This window comes from Capricornis sumatraensis, chromosome 2 (assembly GCF_032405125.1).
Source record: "Capricornis sumatraensis isolate serow.1 chromosome 2, serow.2, whole genome shotgun sequence".
NCBI classification, from domain to species: domain Eukaryota; kingdom Metazoa; phylum Chordata; class Mammalia; order Artiodactyla; family Bovidae; genus Capricornis; species Capricornis sumatraensis.
The window spans coordinates 196885460-196908634 of record NC_091070.1 but is presented as its reverse complement, the minus strand read 5'-3'; the positions used below and the strand labels follow the sequence as shown (position 1 = coordinate 196908634).

The 23175-nt window shown below is 41.6% G+C and overlaps 1 protein-coding gene across 1 annotated transcript in view; it reads right to left on the bottom strand.

Annotated features, from left to right (window-relative positions):
- The window catches only part of AGBL4 (AGBL carboxypeptidase 4), a 1470506-nt gene extending 1454630 nt beyond the window's left edge, over nucleotides 1–15876 (bottom strand). The window contains exon 1 of the mRNA XM_068961620.1: nucleotides 15441–15876. Coding sequence (XP_068817721.1) covers nucleotides 15441–15876 — 436 coding nt within the window. The remainder of the gene's footprint in view (nucleotides 1–15440) is intronic.
- Between the last annotated feature and the right edge of the window lie 7299 nt (nucleotides 15877–23175).

Genomic DNA, 23175 nt, shown 5'->3' with positions numbered 1-23175 from the left:
ACACCAAAGTTCAAAAGCATCAGTTCTTCAGTGCTCAGTTTTCTTTATGATCCAACTCTCAATCCATACATGGCCACTAGAAAAACCATAGCTTTGGCTAGACAGACCAATGTTGGCCAAGTAATGTCACTGCATTTTAATATGCTATGTAGGTTGGTCATAGCTTTTCCTCAAAGGAGCAAGTGTGTTTTAATTTTGTGGCTGCAGTCACCATCTGCAGTGATTTTGGAGTCCAAGAAAAATAAAGTCTGTCACTGTTTCCATTGTTTCCCCATCTATTTGCCATGAAGTGATGGGACCAGATGCCATGATCTTAGCTTTTTGAACGTTGAGTTTTAAGCCAGCTTTTTCACTCTCCTCCTTCACTTTCATCAAGAGGCTCTTTAGTTCTTCTTCCCTTTCTGCCATATAGGTGGTGTCATCTGCATATCTGATGTTATTGATATTTCCTCTGGAAATCTTGATTCCAGCTTGTGCTTTAACCAGCCTGGCATTTCGCATGATGTATTCTGCATATAAGTTAAATGAGCAGGGTGACAATATACAGCATTGAAGTATGCCTTTCCCAATTTAGAACCAGTCCATTGTTCCCTATCTGGTTAGAACTGTTGCTTCTTGATGTGCATAAGTTTTCCCAGGAGGCTGGTAAGGAGGTCTGTTCTTCCCATCTCTTGAAGAATTTTCCACAGTTTGTTGTGATCCACACAGTCAAAGGCTTTAGCATAGTCAATGAATCAGAAGTAGATGTTTTTCTGGAATTCTCTTGCTTTTTCTCTCATCCAACAGATGCTGGTAATGTGATCTCTGGTTCCTCATTTTCTAAATCCAGCTTGAACATCTGGAAGTTCTTGGTTCACTTACTGTTGAAGCCTAGCTTGGAGAATTTTTAGCATTATTTTGCTACCATGTGAAATGAATGCAATTGTGTAGTAGTCTGAACATTTTTTGGCACTGACTTTCTTTGGGATTGGAATAAAAACTGACCTCTTCCAGTCCTGTGATCACTAGTGAGTTTTCCAAATCTGTTGGCATATTGAGTGCAGCACTTTCACAGCATAATCTTTTAGGACGTGAAAAAGCTCACCTGGAATTCCATCACCTCTACTAGCTTTGTTCGTAGTGATGCTTCCTAAGGCCCAATGACTTCAGACTCTAGGATGTCTGGCTCCAGGTGAGTGATCACACCATTGTGGTTATCTGGGTCATGAAGATCTTTTTTGTATAGTTCTTTTGTGTCTTCTTGCCACCTCTTCTTAATATCTTCTGCTTCTGTTAGGTTCATACCATTTCTGTCCTTTATTGTACCCACCTTTGCATGAAATTTTCCCTTGGTGTCTCTAATTTTTTTGAAGAGACCTCTAGTCTTTCCCATTCTTCTGCTTTACTCTGTTTCTTTGCATTGGTCACTTAGGAAGGCTTTCTTATACCGTCTTATTATTCTATAGAAGAGACATTACTTTGCCAACAAAGGTCCATCTAGTCAACACTATGGTTTTTCCAGTAGTCATGTATGGATGTGAGAATTGGACTATAAAGAAAGCTGAGCACTGAAGAATTGATGCTTTTGAACTGTGGTGTTGGAGAAGACTCTTGAGAATCCCTTGGACTGCAAGGAAATCCAATCAGTCAATCCTAAAGGAAATCAGCCCTGAATAATCATTGGAAGGGCTGATGCTGAAAATGAAACTCCAATACTTTGGCCACCTGATGCAAAAAGCTGACTCATTTGAAAAGACCCTGATGCTGGGAAAGATTGAAGGTGGGAGGAGAAGGGGACAAGGAGGAGAGTATGAGACGGTTGGATGGCATCATCAACTCAATGAACATGAGTTTGAGTAAACTCCAGGAGTTGGTGATGGACAGGGAGGCTTGGCGTGCTGCAGTCCACAGGGTCACAAAGCGTTGGACATGACTGAGTGACTGAACTGAACTTAACTTCATTCAGAGAGAGATATCTTTCCTTTTCTCCTTCACCTTTTGCTTCTCTTATTTTCTCAACTATTTGTAAGCCCTCCTCAAAGAGACGTTTTGCCCTTTCTCATTTCTTTTTCTTGGGGATGGTTTTGATTACCACCTCCTATACAATGTTACAAACCTCTGTCCATAGTTCTTCATGCATTCTGTCTAATGGATCTAATATCTTGAATCTATTTGTCACTTCCACTGTACAATTGTAAGAGATTTGATTTGGGTCATACATGAATGGTCTAGTGGTTTTCCCTACTTTCTTCCATTTAAGTCTGAATTTTGCAATAAGGAGTTCATGATCTGAGCCACAGTCAGCTCCCAGGCTGGTTTTTGCTGACTGTATAGAGCTTCTCCATCTTCAGCTGCTAAGAACATAATCAATCTGATTTCAGTATTGACCATCTGGTGATGTCCATGTGTAAAGTCGTCTCTTGTGTTGTTGGAAGAGGGTGTTTTCTACAACCAGTGCGTTCTCTTGGCAAAACTCTGTTAGCCTTTGCCCTGCTTCATTTTGTACTCCAAGACCCAAACTTGCCTGTTACACCAGGTATCTCTTGACTTCCCAGTTTTGCATTCCAGTTCCCTATGATGAAAAAGACATCTTTTTTTGGTGTTAGTTCTAAAAGGTCTTGTAGGTCTTCATAGAACCATTCAACTTCAGCTTATTCAGTGGTTGAGGCATAGACTTGGATTACTGTGATACTGAATGGTTTGCCTTGGAAACGAACAGAGATCATTCTGTTGTTTTTGAGACTGCATCCAAGTACTGCATTTCATACTCTTTTGTTGACTATGAGGACTACTCCATTTCTTCTAAGGGATTCTTGCCCACAGTAGTAGATGTAATGGTCATCTGAATTAAATTCACCCATTTCTGTCCATCTTAGTTCACTGATTCCTAAAATGTCAATGTTCATTCTTGCCATCTCCTGTTTGACCACTTCCAATTTACCTTGACTCATGGACCTAACATTCCAGGTTCCTATGCAATATTGTTCTTTACAGCATCAGACTTCCATCACCAGTCACATTCAAAACTGGGTGGTTACTTTTGCTTTGGCTCAGCCTCTTCATTCTTTCCTGAACTATTTCTCCACTCTTCTCCAGTAGCATATGGGCATCTACTGACTGAGGAGTTCATCTTTCAGTGTCATATCTTTTTGCCTTTTCATACTGTTCATGGGGTTCTCAAGGCAAGAAAACTGAAGGGGTTTGCCATTCTCTTCTCCAGTGGACAACATTTTATCAGAACTCTCCATCATGACCCGTCCATCTTGGGTGGCCTTACGTGGCAGGGCTCATAGTTTCATTGAATTAAATGAGGCTGTGATCCATGTGATCAGTTTGGTTTGTTTTCTGTGATTGCAGTTTTCATTCTGTCTGTCCTGATGATGGATAAGGATAAGAGGCTTGTGGAAGCGTCCTGATAGGAGCAACTGGCTGTGGGGGAATCTGGGTCTGCTCTGATGGGTGGCGCCATGCTCAGTAAATCTTTAATCCAATTTTCTGTTGATTGATGGGGCTGTGTTCCCTCCCTGTAGTCTGGCCTGAGGCCAAGCTATGGTAGAAGTAATAGCAGTAATGGTGACCTTCTTCAAAAGGACTTATGCCAGCACCCACCAGGGCTCCCAGGACTGTTGTATTCAGTGCCCCTGACCCAGTGGCAGGACACTGTCGACCCATGCTGCCACTGGAGACTCCTGGATATTCACAGGCAAGTCTGGCTCAATCTCTTGTGGGGTCACTGCTTCTTTCTCCTGGGTCCCAGTGTGTACAAAGTTTTGTCTGTGCCCTCCAAGAGTCTGTTTCCCCAGTCCATGGGGTCACAAAAAGTCAGACAGGACTGTGTGACTTTCACTTTCACCTTTTTAGTGATACCGAGTTCTATTAATTTTCTGTTGACCAAACATGATACAATGGTATTAAGTGAGTAATAGTTATAGTCACTCCAGTATTCTTGCCTGGAGAATCCCAGGGATGGTGGAGCCTGGTGGGCTGCCATCTATGGCATCGCACAGAGTCGGACACGACTGAAGTGACTTAGCAGCAGCAGTTATAGTCACAATGTAAACGGTGTTTACCAGTTTTCATAGTCAATAGCCAGACAAAAAATAAAAGTAATTACAATTGCAAGCCATAATGGGAACATGATTAATTTCAGTTCAGTTCAGTTCAGTTGCTCAGTCATGTCCAACTCTTTGTGACCCCATGAATCACAGCACGCCAGGCCTCCCTGTCCATCACCAACTCCTGAAGATCACTCAGACTCACGCCCATCAAGTCCGTGATGCCATCCAACCATCTCATCCTCGGTCGTCCCCTTCTCCTCCTGCCCCCAATCTCTCCCAGCATCAGAGTCTTTTCCAATAAGTCAACTCTTCGCATGAGGTGGCCAAAGTACTGGAGTTTCAGCTTTAGCATCATTCCTTCCAAAGAACACCCAGGACTGATCTCCTTCAGAATGGACCGGTTGGATCTCCTTGAAGTCCAAGGGACTCTCAAGAGTCTTCTCCAACACCACAGTTCAAACGCAATAATTCTTCGGTGCTCAGCCTTATTCACAGTCCAACTCTCACATCCATACATGACCACAGGAAAAACCACAGCCTTGACTAGGCAGACCTTTGTCAGCAAAGTAATGTCTCTGCCTTTTTCGGCAAAGTAATGTCTCTACTTTTGAATATACTATCTAGGTTGGTCATAACTTTTCTTCCAAGGAGTAAGCATCTTTTAATTTCATGGCTGCAGTCACCATCTGCAGTGATTTTGGAGCCCCCAAAAATAAAGTCTGACACCGTTTCCACTGTTTCCCCATCTATTTGCCATGAAGTGATGGGACTGGATGCCATGATCTTCGTTTTCTGAATGTTGAGCTTTAAGCCAACTTTTTCACTCTCCTCTTTCACTTTCATCAAGAGGCTTTTTAGCTCCTCTTCACTTTCTGCCATTAGGGTGGTGTCATCTGCACATCTGAGGTTACTGATATTTTTCCCGGCAATCTTGATTCCAGCTTGTGCTTCTTCCAATCCAGCATTTCTCATGATGTACTCTGCATATAAGTTAAATAAGCAGGGTGACAATATACAGCCTTGATGTACTCCTTTTCCTATTTGGAACCAGTCTGTTGTTCCATGTCCAGTTCTAACTGCTGCTTCCTCACCTGCATACAGATTTCTCAAGAGGCAGGTTAGGTGGTCTGGTATTCCCATCTCTTTCAGGATTTTCCACAGTTTATTGTGATCCACATAGGCAAATGCTTTGGCATAGTCAATAAAGCAGAAGTAGATGTTTTTCTGGAACTCTCTTGCTTTTTCCATGATCCAGCGGATGTTGGCAATTTGATCTCTGGTTCCTCTGCCTTTTCTAAAACCAGCTTGAACATCAGGGAGTTCACGGTTCATGCATTGCTGAAGTCTGGCTTGGAGAATTTTGAGCCTTACTTTACTAGCATGTGAGATGTAATTACATACAATCTGAGGGAGTCAAGCAGAGTGATGTGGTAAGTGGAAGTTCAAATACGTACATGTTTTCATCCATCCAGGCAGACTATGTCTTTTGGTTCCTGTATTTAATTCATTAACATTCAAGGTAATTATTAATCTGTATTATTCTATTACCACTTTCTTAATTGTTTTGGGTTTATTTTCTGTAGGCCTTTTCCTTGTCTTGTGTTTCCTGCCTAGAGAAGTTCCTTTAACATCTATTATAAAGCTGGTTTAATGGTGTTGAATTCTCTTAACTTTTGCTTGTCTGGTAAGGTTTTGATTCAGTCTCCTGTGGGGTCACTGCTCCTCTCCTCTGAGTCTTGGTGCATGAAAATTTTGTTTGTGCCCTCTAAGACTTGAGTCTCTGTTTCCCTCAGTCCTCTGGAGGGCCTAAAAGCAAATATTGCTGCCTGTCAAGGCCAGATTCCCTGGGGATTCCCAGTCCCTTTGCCGGATCCCCAGGCTGGGTAACTTGACGTGGGGTTCAGAACAATAGCATAAGAAGTTCTTTGGTATTATTGTTCTCCAGTCTGTGGGTCACCCACCCAGCGAGTATGGTATTCAATTTTATTGTGATTACACCCCACCTACCATCTCACTGAAGCTTCTTCTTTGCCATTGGATGTGGGGTATCTTTTTTGGGTGGGTTCCAGTGTCCTCTTATTGATGGTTGTTCAACAGCTAGTTGCAATTTTGGTGCTCTCATAGGTGGAGATGAGTGTATGTCCTTCTACTCTGCCATCTTCAACCAGAAGCAAATATTATTCTTAACAATGAACATCTGAAAGCACTTCCTCTAAGATCAGGAACTAGACAAGGATACCCTCTCTTGCCACTCTTGTTCAACATAATTTGGAAAGTCCTAGCCGCAACAATCAGAGAAGAAAAAGAAATAAAAGGAATGCAAATTGGAAAAGAAGAAGTAAAACTGTCACTGTTTGCAGAGACATGATATTATACATAGAATATCCTAAAGATGCTACTAGAAAACTACTAGAGCTAATCAATGAATTTAATAAAGTTAAATTAAGACACAGAAATCTCTTGCTTTCCTATATACTAACAATGAAAGATCAGTAACAGAAACCAAGGAAATGACCCCATTTACCATCACAACAAAAAGAATAAAATACCTAGGAATGAACCTACCTAAGGAGGCAAAGGACTTGTACTCAGCAAACTATAAGATGCTAATGAAAGAAATCAAGATGACACAGATAGATATACCATGTTCTTGGACTGGAAGAATCAACATTGTGAAAATGACTTTACTACCCAAAGGAAGCTGTAGATTCAATGCAATCCTTAGCAAATTACCAATGGCATTATTCACAGAATTAGAACAAAAAATTTTACAATTTGTATGGAAGTACTAAAGACCCTGAACAGCAAAAATGGTTTCGAGAAAGAAAAACACAACTGAAGGAATCAGACTCCCTGACCTCAGACTATACTACAAAGCTAAAGTCACCAAAACACTATGGTACTGGAACAAAAACAGAAATATGAATGAGTAATTTTTAAAATTAATAACATAGTCCACAGCATAGTGATTTCTTCTGCAAAGTCTGACATAGAGATTAATATCTTCAAATGAATGATTTCTAAGACTTCTGAAAAAAGGCAAGTAAACTGTAATGGTTGGCAGATTGTTTTTCCCATTCCTTTACAACAAATCTCAGGTATTTTTCCATAACATTGTTGAAAGTTTTTATTTAGGAATTTCCAATCCTACATAAAAATTTTTATTCTTGTATAAAATTCTAGGCATCTTTGCATTTGCTTGCTTTGCTTTCCTTCAATTAACATGTAAGTACATTATTTTGAAAGTTTATTTAGAGTCAGATATTCACAATCAATATTTCTCAAAAATATATAACAAATAAAAACTTCTCCCTTTACAGTTTGAAAAAAAAAGAAAAATTTCTCTGAACCCATTAAATAAATGGAGTATATAAAAAGTAAAAATTATCATATTCCCATATGGTAAAAACCATTAATGAATTATCACAAGCTTTCATAGCTGAGATAATTTTTTATAATCAAAAAATCAAATTCTGTTAAGAATGAAAATTTTTCTTAAATCAATACTAAAATTAACACTTGCTCCATTGGTGAAATTTAACAATTAATAAAAATATTCTGAAACTCATAGAAGACTGTGCTGTTCTTAAATGATTTGAAGATAAAGCTATGATTTTGTTAAGAATATGTATCAAAGTATTAGCATCCTTCTAACTGAATGCTATAGTTCTCTAGTATCTCTCCTTGAAAATGACCCTGAGCCAAGATACTGAAAGTGAAAGTGAAGGTCACTCAGTCATGTCCGACTTTTTGCAACCCCATGGACTGGACTGTACAGAATTCTCAAGGCCAAAATAATGAAGCAGGTAGTCTTTCCCTTTTCCAGGGGATCTTCCCAACCCAGAGATCAAACCCAGGTCTCCCACATTGAAGGCTGAATCTTTACCAGCTGAGCCACCTGGGAAGCCCAAGAATACTGGAGTTGGTAGCCTATCCCTTCTCCAGGGGATCTCCCCAAACCAGGAATTGAACCAGGATCTCCAGCATTGCAGGTAGATTCTTTACCAGCTGAGCTACCAGGGAAGCCCAAGATACTGAAACTGAAACCAAATGCAACATTTGTAGATCTCAGAAATACAGATATTATCAGAGTTCCTTAGAAGAAATAAGCACATAAACATCATGGAATCAAAAGGTGTTTTCTGCTCCAAAACTTTTGGGATTTTTCATAAAGCTCAGCACAATGATGTTACAAAAGATAAAAACATGACAAAAAATAACCTGAAATTTTAAAAATTTGTTTTTTAAATAAATTTATTTATTTTAATTGGAGGTTAATTACTTTACAATATTGTATTGGTTTTCCCATACATCAACATGTATCTGCCACAGGTATACACGTGTCCCCCATCCTGAATAATAAAAAATAATCTGAATTCTGAAATATATTTGCATGCAAGGCTACCCTATAAGAGACTGTAAACCTGGATTTCCTCTTCTTTTAAAGGTGATTTTACTAGTAAGTCTCTAGGAAAAGGCACACAAACACATACACACACACATACATGTACACTCACCAACTAAGCTATCATTCTTTGAGGGTATAAACATTCTGCACTTTCCATACAATATCTCTGTCACCTGAAAAGTAGGTGTTACTACCCCAAATTTACAAATAAGGAGACTAAAGTCAAAAAAACATATATTTTGCCCAACTATTTAAAAAAGATAGAAAACATTATTCTCATTTCTAAGGGTTTTTAAAATTTCAATATTCTGTCTATAGATAATTTCAGAAAATGTAAAGCTGCTTTTTAAAAACGACCCATTTTGTTCACAGAAAAAGTGATCAAGGTTCAGGTCACTTTAACAGACTGCATCATTCTAAAATTTCTGCTCTACATTGGCCAAAAAAATACCCAACAAACTTGACAATAAAAGAAAACCAATTATTTTAGCAGGTACTTAGAACAAAAGCTTTCTTAATGATAGCTAGAAAGGCAGAAGACTCTGAGAAACTGAAGCAGGTACAATCAGGCCTGAGACTAATACCTCTACCTTTAGTTATCAATAAAGTATCTTTGTAGAGTTATTAATAGTCAAATTTTTGGATAGGAAGAAAAATTCTAAACAATGTCCTTATTTTAAAGTATAATATTTACAAGAAGAAAATTCCTTCTGGAAATCTGACCATCTTATAAAACAGGGTGTGTACTTATCCCTCGATCACATTCTACTTTTTGCAGCCCCATGGACTATAGCCTGCTAGACGGATTCTCTAGGCAAGAATAATGGCGTGCATAGCCATGGATTTTCCCAACCCAGGGACTGAATCACAGTCTCCTGCATTGCAGACAGAGTCTTTACTGTCTGAGCCACCAAGCAAGCCATTTATGGAGACACCCGCATGCTTAAGTATGTATCTCTTCGCTCCTTCAGGAAATTCCTCAAAATTCACCTCATACAGAGACTTGTCCCATCACACACAGTTTAGCTAACAATTCTATATTTTCCAAAACTTGATGTCTGCCTTTATTCTGATAGAATATCAATTGTGCTAATGAAGAAAATGAAAAGAAATGTTTCATACCAATCACTGTATGTTTAAAGCATGATTTTATCTGTAAAGTACATCAGTTCAGTTCAGATAAGTTCAGTCACTCAGTCGTGTCTGACTCTTTGTGACCCCATGGACTGCAACATGCCAGGCCTCCCTGTCCATCACCAACTCCCAGAGTTTACTAAAACTCATGTCCATTGATGCGGTGATACCACCCAACCATCTCATCCTCTATCATCCCCTTCTCCTCCTGCCCTCAATCTTTACCAGCATCAGGATCTTTTCAAATGAGTAAGCTCTTCGCATCAGGTGGCCAAAGTATTGGAGTTTCAGCTTCAATATCAGTCCTTCCAATGAACACCCAGGACTGATCTTTAGGATGGACTGGTTGGATCTCCTTGCAGTCCAAGGGACTCTCAAGTGGCTTCTCCAACACCACAGTTCAAAAGCATCAATTCTTCAGCTCTCAGCTTTCTTTATAGTCCAATTCTCACATCAATACATGACTACTGGTGAAACCATAGCCTTGACTAGACAGAACTTTGTTGGCAAAGTATGTCTCTGCTTTTTAATATGATGTCTAGCTTGGTCATAACTTTCCTTCCAAGGAGTAAGTGTCTTTTAATTTCATGGCTTCAATCACCATCTGCAGTGATTTTGGAGCCCCCAAAAATAAAGTCTGCCACTGTTTCCACAGTTTCTCCATCTATTTGCCACGAAGTGATGGGACTGGATGCCATGATCTTTTTTTCTGAATGTTGCACTTTAAACTAACATTTTCACTCTCCTCTTTCACTTGCATCAAGAGGCTTTTTAGTTCTTCACTTTCTGCTATAAGAGTGGTGTCATCTGCATATCTGAGGTTACTGATATTTCTCCCGGCAATCTTGATTCCAGCTTGTGCTTCTTCCAGTCCAGCGTTTCTCATGATGTACTCTGCATAGAAGTTAAATAAGCAGGGTGACAATATACAGCCTTGATGTACTCCTTTCCTAATTTGGAAAAAGTCTGTTGCTCCATGTCCAGTTCTAACTGTTGCTTCCTGACCTGCATACAGATTTCTCAAGAGGCAGGTCAGGTGGTCTGGTATTCCCATCTCTTTCAGAATTTTCCACAGTTTATTGTGATCCACATAGGCAAAGGCTTTGGCATAGTCAATAAAGCAGAAATAGATGTTTTTCTGGAACTCTCTTGCTTTTTTGATGATCCAACAGATGTTAGCAATTTGATCTCTGGTCCTCTGCCTTTTCTAAAACCAGGTTGAACATCTGGAAGTTCACGGTTCATGTATTGCTGAAGCCTGGCTTGGAGAATTTTGAGCATTACTTTCCTAGTGTGTGAGATGAGTGCAATTGTGCAGTAGTTTGAGCATTCTTTGACATTGCCTTTCTTTGGGATTGGAATGAAAACTGACCTTTTTCAGTCCTGTGGCCACTGCTGAGTTTTCCAAATTTGCTGGCATATTGAGGGCAGCACTTTCACAGCATCATCTTTCAGGATTTGAAATAGCTCAACTGGAATTCCATCATCTCCACTAGCTTTGTTCATAGTGATGCTTCCTAAGGCCCACTTGACTTCACATTCCAGGATGTCTGGCTCTAGGTGAGTGATCACACCATCGTGATTATCTGGGTCGTGAAGATCTTTTTTGTACAATTCTTCTGTGTATTCTTGCCACCTCTTCTTAATATCTTCTGCTTCTGTTAGGCCCATAGCATTTCTGTCCTTTATCGAGACCATCTTTGTGTGAAATGTTCCCTTGGTATCTCTACTTGAAGAGATCTCTAGTCTTTCCCATTCTATTGTTTTCCTCTATTTCTTTGCACTGATCATTGAGGAAGGCTTTCTTATCTCTCCTTGCTCTTCTCTGGAACTCTGCATTCAAATGGGTATATCTTTCCTTTCTCCCTTACTTTTGGCTTCTCTTCTTTTCACAGCTATTTGTAAGGCCGCCTCAGACAGCCATGTTGCTTTTTTGCATTTCTTTTTCTTGGGGATGGTCTTGCTCCCTGTCTCCTGTTCAATGTCATGAACCTCCATCCATAGTTCATCAGGCACTCTGTCTATCAGATCTAGTCCCTTAAATCTATTTCTTGTTTCCACTGTATATGTACAGTACATACATATATAAGTGAAAGTGAAGTCGCTCAGTCGTGTCCGACTCTTTGCGACCCCATGGACTGTAGCCTACCAGGCTCCTCCCTCCATGGGATTCTCCAGGCAAGACTACTGGAGTGGGTTGCCATTTCCTTCTCCAGGGGGATCTTCCCGACCCAGGGATCAAACCCGGGTCTCCTGCATTCCAGGCAGACGCTTTAACCTCTGAGCCACCAGGGAATATATATTACATCTGAGTTTTTGTATTCAAACTTCAGCAGAATTAAGGAAATACCATTTACTGCACTCTCTCTACCAAAGACACCTATACTGCAAATATTACCTGCATTTTACAGATGAGGAAACTTTAAGATCAGAAATTTTGAATCTGAGGTCCACATCTAGTAAGTTACAGAAACACGATTTATACAAGGATTTGAGCCCCAGTTCTTTCCACTTCACTTTGTTAACGTATGCTTAGCTTGGAAAGTTTTCTGTAGGGAAGGAATTTTCATCATAGCTATTATTTCGTCAGTATACAATATGTTGCAATAGAAACAGAAGGCCAAGTAATGAATCCAGATAATGTCAAAAATAGCCAAAGAACTGTAATTGTACATTAATTATTTGCAGATTGAGCAAGTTGTTTAACTTCTCTGTGCCAAAACTTCTTCACATATTAAATAAAGATAATACTTTAGAGTGTAGCTATGATGTTGAACTAGATTAAAACATTTAAAGGACTTAGTACAATGTCTCATACATAAACACTGCATAAATGTCAGCTACTGCTCTTGAGATGAGAAATCACCAGATATACATATTTTGTACCAGGTGTCTCCAGAGAGCAATAGCTGGACACCCAATTCAAAGACAATCAATCCTACACTGGTTTGTGATCTATGACATGGTCTAGTGGGAAAAGGTGATGTGTGTCAATTAGATTCTCTCTCAGGAATCTGACTTAAGAAAAAGACTGAGCCAGTTATTAGTGATTTAGAAGTTAGTTTGGCTCATACCATCATCAGTTTCCTCTTATCAGGGACATGTATGGATGTGAGAGTTGGACCATAAAGAAGGCTGAGTGCCGAAGAATTGTTGCTTTTGAACTGTGGTGTTGGAGAAGACTCTTGAGAGTCCCTTGGACTGCACGGAGATCAAATCAGTTAATCCTAAAGGAAATCAACCCTGAATATTCATTGGAAGGACTGATGCTGAAGCTGAAAATCTAATCCTTTGGCCACCTAATGAGAAGAGCTAACTCAGAAAAGATGATGATGCTGGGAAAGACTGAAGGCAGGAGGAAAAGGGGACAACAGAGGACAAGATGGCTGAATGGCACCACTGACTCAATGGACATGAATTGGAGCAAGCTTCAGGAGATGGTGAAGGATGGGGAAGCCTGGCATGCTTCAGTTGAAGGGGTCACAAAGAGACACGCCTGAGTGACTGAAGAAGAACAACAACAATGATGCTAAGTATGCTCTAAATCTAGCTCTTCAGTCTTCCTTTTTATATCACTTGGCAGCATTCAAGCTGTTGAACATGCCACAAACATTCTTTTGCCTGTTCTCTTTACTCTATCTCTTTAGAATGCACTGAAATACTGTAACTGCTCAACACTTCATCCCAAGCTGCTTCTCTTTACACTCTTTACCCTCCCTTTAGGCAATTTCATCCTCACTCATGGTTTCACTAATTAACTCCATGCTACCCCATACTTTTATTGTATTTCAACTCCCTTGCCAATCTCTCCACTTACTGGATAACTCAAAGATATCTCAGATTCCATTTGTCCAAAACCAAACACATGATCTTCCCTCTCAAACCCAGCCAAGATCCCTTTCAGGACTCCCTATCTCCATAATGGCATCACCAACTATTCAGCTGCACAAACTAAAAAATTAGAAGTACACTTTGATACATCCTTCCCCTGGATCCCCATCTTTCACTAAGTCCTATTAATTTTGCCTTTTAAACATTTCTCAATCCCTTCCCTCCATTTTTGGATTTTTGACCAAAATTCTAATCCTAGCCTTTAAGGCCCTGCAAGATCTGCTTCAGCTTACCTCTTTTGTCTTCCTATTGCCCTAAGTGCAGCCACACTTGTCTCCTTTCAGTTCTTTAACTATAATACATCATGTTTCCTCCTATCTTAGGGTATTTGCACATGGTTTCCCTCTTCCTGGACCACTCTTTGCCCATCTCTTCATTTATTCAATCTCTATTATATCTCAAGTAAAATTTCACTTCCTCAGAGAAACTCCTTGAACATCTAGACAATATCAGGTCATTAAGTCATTAATTTAAAAAATATTTATTAATAACTACACAAGGTATGGTTCTAGGAATATGGAATTAATAAACACAAGACAGACCCTTGCCTTCATGGATCCTATATTCTAGAGGAATGAGGCAGTAAGCAATGAAAATACTAAATAGATTAAACTATATGTGTGAAGGCAGTAAATCTATGGGAGGAAAGAAAAGAAAAAAGAATAAGGTAAGAGAATCACAAGCAGGGAGTTTTCAGTGCTTAATTTGATGCCTAGAGAATAGCTGGCACTAAAATATGTGTTGGGTGGAGTATGAAAAAGGGAATGAGCATGTTCAAGTTGAGGGAGCTTAAACTATAAAATAAGTAGAAGAATTACTTGGTACAAGAACAGAAATGCCATGAAAGAAAGACAAACCATGCAGGTCTTAAGAGGAAATGGTCTCTTAAATCATTCTTGATGGCTTTTTACAGATTCCAGTTTCAGTCACTGTATGGTCTTAGCATAACCACAACCTCCCTCCCCTACCCCCAGAGGGCTGGATAATTAAAGTGGGTCACTCTTATAACCAAAATACCCCATCAGGACACATATACAAAATTATGGATACCACTCCATCACCCACCACCATACATTTCACCAAAGCCACTGCTTTTCTATACACACACACACACACACACACACACACACACATACACAGAGACAGACAGACACACACACATAGCTATCACTTTGATGCTCCAGTTCTTCAGTTCCCAATCCCTCTTAGGGACAAACCCTCTCCCACATACACAGGACTGTAAAAGCCCTTTCTCTCTTCTATGACCCTGTAAAGCTTAGGTCATTATCTCTCCAAGCCAGCCAAATTAACAAGGCAGTCCCCTCAGGAACAGAATCCTAGGTCTCCTTGCCTGTTAGTCTCCCTGCACTTTAAAGACTAGCTTCCACCCACATAAAAGTGAATGTGCATCCCTTTGTAATTCTGAATGACCTTCAAGATTACTGATCCCATACACACCCACACTCAGGCTCCAGCCTCCTGTGATAGGGTTTTGAAGGGCTGGGTGTCCCCTCAAGCCTCTTGTCCTCTTAAGGACTCATATGAGGATTTGCATACTTTCTCTGTGACAGGGGTGACCCTCAGTCACTACACTTCCCTGAAGCACAAATACTCATATATCCCTTCCATGGCACTGCCTGAAACTAAAGTAACACTCCTACTTAACCTGCCTCCTCAGAATCAGAGTCCCTCTCCCTTTAGAGGACCCTCCCATAGTCCACAGGATTGTGTTCAACCCCTCCAGTGACGCAGCCTACCCCCTACAATCAGCCCCTATCACAGGTCCCCCTCCGGAGGGGAGTCGTCTTCCCTGGGGTCCCAGCCCTTTCTCAGCCAGTGTTCACTCCAAAGAGTGCACACACTCTCATACACTCCTGCGACGCCTCGACTGCGCGGCCTCTGCCCAGACACTCAAAGGGGTGTGCTCCTCCCTTGACCCTTGACCCTTGACCCCGAGGTCATAACCTCACCGCGCAAACACAGAGGGTGCCTCTTCAGGAGTAGCGCCAGGCCCAAGTCCCCTGTCCCCTGGGGCCCAGGACAGCGTCGTGCTGCCTCAGCGCTTCCCCCTGATCGACCGCCCCCACAGACCTGCCTCAGGCGCCGTCTGGCTCCGCTCCGCCATTTTTCGTTGTCGTTCCGCCTCTGAGCCCACGCGAAAATTGCGGGGCAGTGGGGAGCGGGCGACGGGATCCTCCGGCTGACAGGAGCTCCCTCAGGAAGACGCTGCGCGACGGTTGCCAGGGCAACGGGCAGCCGGCGTGTAGACGGCCGGCGCGTGGCGTGTGGCGCGTGGCGGGGGGGCGGGGTGGGAGCGAGCGTGCGTCCGAGGCCCCGCCCCCTCGGAATGAACCCTTTGCCTGGCGGGCTTTCTGCCCGGCTGGGACTCCGCGGAGCATTTTCCATGCAACCCGGCCACCGTGTCCTGACAACTGAGCATGCTCGGCCGCCGCTGAGACGCCGGGGACTTGGTCCTCTGGGGTCGCGCTCTCAAGGCGCGCAAGCAGGTGCACGTGCTGACCGAAGAGCTGAATGGTCTGGCTTTCCTGTGGCTAGTGCTCAACTTTGAAAGTTGGGGACAGATTTCTCAATTTCCCAGCGCTTCTCCCTACCGTGTGCCTGGCCCTGATCAAGGTACTGAATAACTTGTGTCTTCAAGTGGAATGCCCTGAGACTAATTATGCGCCCATCCCACCCCAAACACTTGGAGGTACTAACGGGGTGGCCTCCTCGCCTCTCTACATCAGCATTAGCCCCCAACTGTAGCAAAGGCTTCACTTTCCTCAGTTTCGCTAGTCTTGTTTAGTCTTTTTTGAAGGGTAAATCATGGCGGTCTCTTGAGATCCCATGGATGGTAGCCCGTCAGGCCCCTCAGTCCTTGGAATTTCCCAGGCAAGAATACTGGAACGAGTTGCCATTTCCTTCTCCAGGGATCTTCCTGACTCAAGAATGGAACCTGTGTCTCCTGCTTTGGCAGACAAATTCTTTACCACTGAGCCACTTGGGAAGCCTAGTCTACCTCTCAGAGTAACCTAGGGTGCTCTTTCCCGTTTCTGCTAACCGTAACTACCTTCTAAGACCAAACTAGAACCTTATTCTTTATTGAATTGCTCTGTCCCCCCACCGGAGAAGGCAATGGCACCCCACTCCAGTACTCTTGCCTGGAAAATCCCATGGACGGAGGACCCTGGTAGGCTGCAGTCCATGGGATCGCGAAGAGTCGGACACGACTGAGCGACTTCACTTTCACTTTTCACTTTCATGCATTGGAGAAGGAAATGGCAACCCGCTCCAGTGTTCTTGCCTGGAGAATCCCAGGGACGGGAGAGCCTGGCGGGCTGCCTTCTATGGGGTCGCACAGAGTCGGACACGACTGAAGCGACTTAGCAGTCCCCCACTGTCACCTGTGCATTCGTGTCCGAACATTTACAATGCATCATGCATTATTTACTTCTCTTTTCGTCACTTGACAGTGAGCTCCCTTATGCCTAGGGTCAGGTCTTTATCTTTGCATACTCCATAATACAGCATTGTGCTTGAGGCAAAGGAAGTGCTAAGTAAATGTTTATGGAATGAGAAGTTCCTAAGTTCACGCCTGCACATTCTTGCCTGTTCTATTGAGCACTTAATTTTTTACCAAATACCTTGCTAGGTAGGCCGCTAGTCCTCCAGAAGCTCACAAAGAAAGAGAAAGAGATAATGAATTTGATAGAGGTTAACTAGTCTTACAAGTGCTACAGGATTAGAGGGATGGAAATATAACTTGGGGGAGATGGGGAGGGGATGGCTAAACAGTGAAAACTGCGAAAGGAAGTGGATACCCTAGCTGAGTCTTGAGGAATGACTAACTGCAAGCCAGGGAAGGGAGAGGAACAGCGTGCCAGGCGGAGGGAGCAGCACGTATCCAGGCACAGAGGATGGGGATCACTGAAACTGCAAGAAGTCCAGTACTGCCCCGGTACAAACCGCACAGGGTAACGTGTTGTGTCTAAAGAAGTTCTTGTATAGTTAAGTAATTTCTTATTTTGGGTTCCCCAAAAGCAGAGCCTGAGGCAAGGACTTGAGTGCTAGTAATTTTGGGGGGAGGTAAGACTATGAAACAGAAATGAGGTATAGACAGTGAAAGAGGGAAGGGGGAAAAAAAAAAAAACAAGAAAACTGTGTTATTTAAGTAATTGCTTTGGTAGAAACTAGGCTTAATCTCACTGGAGACCCTCTGAAGAACCTGGTATTAATAGAATGTGCCTCAACATTGTCCCACTAAGAACAAGGGTCATTTACCTCAATTTCCATCCCCATTGGTTGAGGGTTAGGACCTTGAACTTTTTCACATTTCCTGGTTACACCGGTCCAGTGCAAAGCTGCCTTCTCAAGGCAGAAAAGCAGGACTAGAACGCTTTGGGGTGGTTTGCTGGCAACAAGCATGGAACTGTCCGTTCATTCGCACTGAATCAAAGATAAGGTGTGGACACCACAAGAATCTTCTGTAGAAAATTACATAAAAATACCCATCAGAAAATACCCCCCACATTCCAGCAATTTGAAATTCACAAGTCATGTTAATACAACCATCAAGATGAAAATACACAAGCTTTCATATATCAGTCCTAATGACTGAGTAGTAAAGGCTGTGAGGCTGTAAGAATTTCAGTGTGGGAGGGCTGAGGGACAAAGGCACTTCATTAAATATTGTGTGTGTGTGTGTGTGCTCAGTCACTCGGTTGTGTCTGACTTTTTGTGACCCCATGGACTGTAACCTGCCAGGTGCACCTCTGTCTGTGGAATTTTCCAGGCAAGAATACCGAAGCAGGTTGCCATTTCCTACTCCAGGGGATCTTTCTGACCCAGGGATTGAATCTGTCTTCTGCATTGGTAGGCGGATTCTTTACCACTGCACTACCTGGAAAGCCCTCATTAAATATAAAAAGGTGGAAAAAAGGGAGTTTGAAGATCCAGGTTCTACTCAAACTCTGACCTTGTAACTTTATAATCTTAGGCAGATTACTTACATTCATTGAGCCTCAGTTTCCTTTTCCAACAAACTGAGACAGAGGTCCTGCCTACAACAAAGAATTTGCTAAGTCACAAATGGTGTGATAGATTACAATGCATTGGCAAGTAAAAATTTAGTAAATAAAGGATCTAAGATGTTTTAGAACAATTCACTTACACATCCCTTGATTTTTTTCTGCTGAGGCAGACTCTGTGCAAGTGCTAGAGATGAAGAGGGGAATATAACACTGTCCATGTTTTCTAGGAGCTCACAGTCCAGAAGGGTAAGAGATTTAATCACTAATTACAACCCAGCATGATCAGTGTTCTGATAGAAGAAAGCATGGGAGATTGTGGGAGCCTAGAGGAAGAGGGCACAAACCAGTGTGGGAGAGAGGGTATCAGTGAAGGGAGATTCAAGGAAAGTTTTCTGAAGGAGAGAGTGTCTGATCTGATCTGACTCTTCAAGGGCAAGTACCAGTAAGGTGGGCAAAGAATACGGGGATACAGAGAGAAAGGATGATTGAGGCAATAGGAACTGCATGGACAAAGCAAAGGATAGTGTATCTGAAGTGAAGACCAAGGCAGGAGGGATACCTCAACAGGCAAAGGCAGACTTGGAGAATTCATATGTGGCAGAATTGATCATTTGGTGGGTCGAAATCCATTGGCAGGTTTTTAAGGAGGTCAGGGTCAGCTGTGCTGGTTGCTGTGTCAGGAGGAGATTAGCACCAGGAAGATTAGAGCCAGGAAAATCAAAAGACTGTATAGTAAATAATCTACACAAAAGCATGAAGCACATAGAAGGTTCTCGTCAACAGGCAATCCAGGGCTTCCCTGGTAGCTCAGTGGTAAGGAATCCGCTTGCCATTGCAGGAAACACAAATGCTATCCATGGCCCGGGAAGATCCCACATGCTGTGGAACAACTAAGCCTACATGCTGTGATTACTGAGCCTGTGCTCTAGAGCCCAGGAGCCACAACTACTGGGCCCATGTACCACAACTACTGAAGCCCGCGTGCTCTAGAGCCTGTGCTGTGCAGCAGGAGAAGCCATTGCAATGAGATGCCCACACACCACAGGTAGAGAGTAGCCCCCACTCACTGCAACTAGAGAAAAGCCCAAGCAAACAAAGAAGATCCAACACAGCCAAAAAAAATGTAAATAAATAAAATTATTTTTTAAATGATAATCTGAAAAGCATTGATAGATAAATGCCAGCTGAGCAGAGGGGATGGAATGCCTGGGAAGATCTGCACTGACAGGACCAGGTTTAGTTCTCCTGTGTGTCAGCTTCTCTTCAGAAAGGAGTGCATTCCTTCTGGAGTTCTCAGAGACTTACCTTTTTTAATGTGTAATAGCATAGGCTGGGACACAGGAGAGAAATGCCCCCCACCTGGGTCACGATAGTTAGTTTTACCAGGCTACCATTCAGAGTGTCCCTGAGAGATCTGCTGTCCTCAAAGATCTCCTTTGGCTTCTGCCTCCACAGACAGACACCCACCAACCACAAAGCCAAGGTGACTTTCTTCAGAAAAATATTCCGTATAGCATTCACCCACTCCCTCTGTAAACATTTATTAAAATGACACCTACTCTGTGCCTGGCACTGAGTTAGATGCTATATGGAATGATAGAGATATTCAAGTTATAATTACACTTCTCACATGCACAAACTCATTTAATTCTCACTGTAAAGTTGACATTAATGTCATCATCCTATACAGAAGATGAAACTAGGATTCAGAGAATTTAAGTGACTTACACAAAATCACAGTCAGGAAATAGCAAGCTCAAGGAAGACTTGAATGGTGCTAAGAAATTCACCTATGTTATATTATTATATTATTATCAAAAATTCATGCTTTTAATGTTTATAATCTAATTAAGAAGAAAAGGTTTTAAAAGCTCCAGTTATTTGTAGAGTTCAGGTGAAGAAAGGAAGTCCACTCTGGGTTGCTTCGTAGGTTACCACAACTGTCAACTAAAAAAAATGCACAACATGAGAGTTGCGATTTAAGTGTTACTTGGGGCAAAATGAGGACTGCAGCCCAGAAGACAGCACCTCAGACAGCTCTGAGAGACTGCTCCAAGGAGCTAGGGGGAAAGGACATTGTTACGTGATTTTGGTGAAGGGGAGGCTACATACAATCAAGCGCATATTTTTCCAAAAGGTTTCTACTAGTCTTGTGAAGCTTCTGCGAGTCACAAGAAACGGTCATCACTATGAGGGATTTTAGTGCTTTTCTAGATATGAAGAGATATAAGAATTGGGGTCATAAAATCAGCTCCAGAGAATATCTTTCTGAAGACCTGTCCTGCCAGTTTTCCAGAAGCCCAGAGTGCCTCATTTCTGCTCTCCACCCTGAACTTCTTCAGGGGCTGTTGAAGGTTAGCAGCTGTAGTAGCACATGATTTAATCCTTGTAGAGGTAAAGGGCAAGCACTCATGGCAAGTACCAGTCTGTGGTTGACACACACAAATCCAGTTTACAAGTTGGAAAAAATGTGATAAAACCAGTGATACAGGAGGGTACAGCCACTCTGGAGAACAGTATGGAGACTCCTTAAAAAACTGGAAATAGAACTGCCTTATGACCCAGCAATCCCACTGCTGTGCATACACACCGAGGAAACCAGAATTGAAAGAGACACGTGTACCCCAGTGTTTATCGCAGCACTGTTTATAATGGCCAGGACATGGAAGCAACCTAGATGTCCATCAGCAGATGAATGGATAAGAAAGCTGTGGTACATATACACAGTGGAGTATTACTCAGCCATTAAATAGAATACATTTGAATCCGTTCTAATGAGATGGATGAAACTGGAGCCAATTAAACAGAGTGAAGTAAGCCAGAAAGAAAAACACCAATACAGTATACTAACACATATATATGGAATTTAGAAAGATGGTAACGATAACCCTGTATGCGAGACAGCAAAAGAGACACAGATGTATAGAACAGTCTTTTGGACTCTGTGGGGGTGGGAGAAGGTGGGATGATTTGGGAGAATGGCATTGAAACATGTATAATATCATATGTGAAACAAATCACCAGTCCGGGTTCGATGCATGATGCAGGATGCTTGGGGCTGGTGCACTGGGATGACCCAGAGGGATGGTACGGGGAGGGAGGTGGAAGGGGGATTCAGGATGAAGAACACGTGTATACTCATGGTGGATTCATGTTGATATATGGCAAAACCAATACAATATAGTAAAGTAATTAACCTCCAATTAAAATAAATAAATTTATATTTTTTAAAAAAATAAAAATACAGGAGCATCAAAGAGAGATACTTTTGACAAGCATCAGGGAAGGATTTTTGGATGAAATGACTTTTGAGTTGAGTATCAAGGATGAGATGGGGTCAGCCAGATGGAGTGTAGGGTGGAGAGAAGAGAAATGAAAATACTATTTAATCAAACTTATCATTTGTATTTCTACTTTGCTTATGTTGGTTTTAAAAATATTTCCAACGTTTTCTTATTTTGGTTCTTGAGATTAAATTTTTTTAAAAAATTGTGCTATGCTAAGGCTGTAAAAGAATTAGTTAAGGATTTTTTTCTTAACCTGAATTAAGTGTTTAAAAGTTAGAACATGACTGAACTCAACAGAAAGGAAAATTATCTGATGTTGAAAGGAAGAGAGAAATCAATGATGCAGTCATTTATCCTTATAATTTACTCCGCCCAGACTGCTCTTTTTTCCAGATATCTGCCTGACTCACTTCATTCTGGTCTCATCTCAGGTAATATTATTGGAGAGGTGTTTCCCTACAATACTACTTAAAATGTACTTCTTAGACATTTCATGGATTTTAGTACTGTGAATTGTATCTTATGTTCTATAATTTTTTATAATTGCTTTGTTTGCTGTTCAGGTAGACAAATGCTATTGATTTCTTAAGTTAATAATAGAATTGTGAAATTCAGTGAACCCTAATATCTAACATTTGTTGACTGTTTTCGTATTTTTTAAACTATAAGAAAAATCAACAGCAAAATCAGAGTTGTCTGTACCCTTCCTACTCTTTTAACATATTTCATTTTCTCTATTATTATTTTACCAGAGTCTATAGTATTGTGTTTAAAAACTGGGATTCTTGTCTTTTCCTGACATTAAAAGAGCTGCATTTAAAGTTTTTCCATTAAATGTAACTTTGACTCAAATCTTTGTCAAACTGAGGAATTTTTCAAAGAGTTTTAAATTACACATTCCCAGGTGGTGCTAGTGGTAAAGAACCCAGCTGCCAATGCCGGAAACATAAGAGACCAGAGTTCAATGCTGGATCGGGAAGATCCCCTGGAAAAGGAAATGGCAACCCACTCCAGTATTCTTGCCTAGAGAATCCCACGGACAGAGGAACCTGGCAGGGTCCAGTCCATAGTGTCATGAGTCAGACATGACTGAAGTGACTTAACATGCAGCACATTGAATTTTAGGTTTGTCATAGCTTTTCTTCCAAGGAGCAAGAGTCTTTTAGTTTCAGGGCCATAGTCACCATCCGCAGTGATTTTGGAGCCCAAAAAATAAAATCTGTCACTCTTTCCAATTTCTCCCCATCTATTTGTCTTGAAGTGATGGGACCAGATGCCATGATCTCAGTTTTTTGAATGCTGAATTTTTGTTTTGTTTTATTTATTTTTTAATTGAAGAATAATTGCTTTACAGAATTTTGTTGGTTTCTGCCAAACATCAACATGTA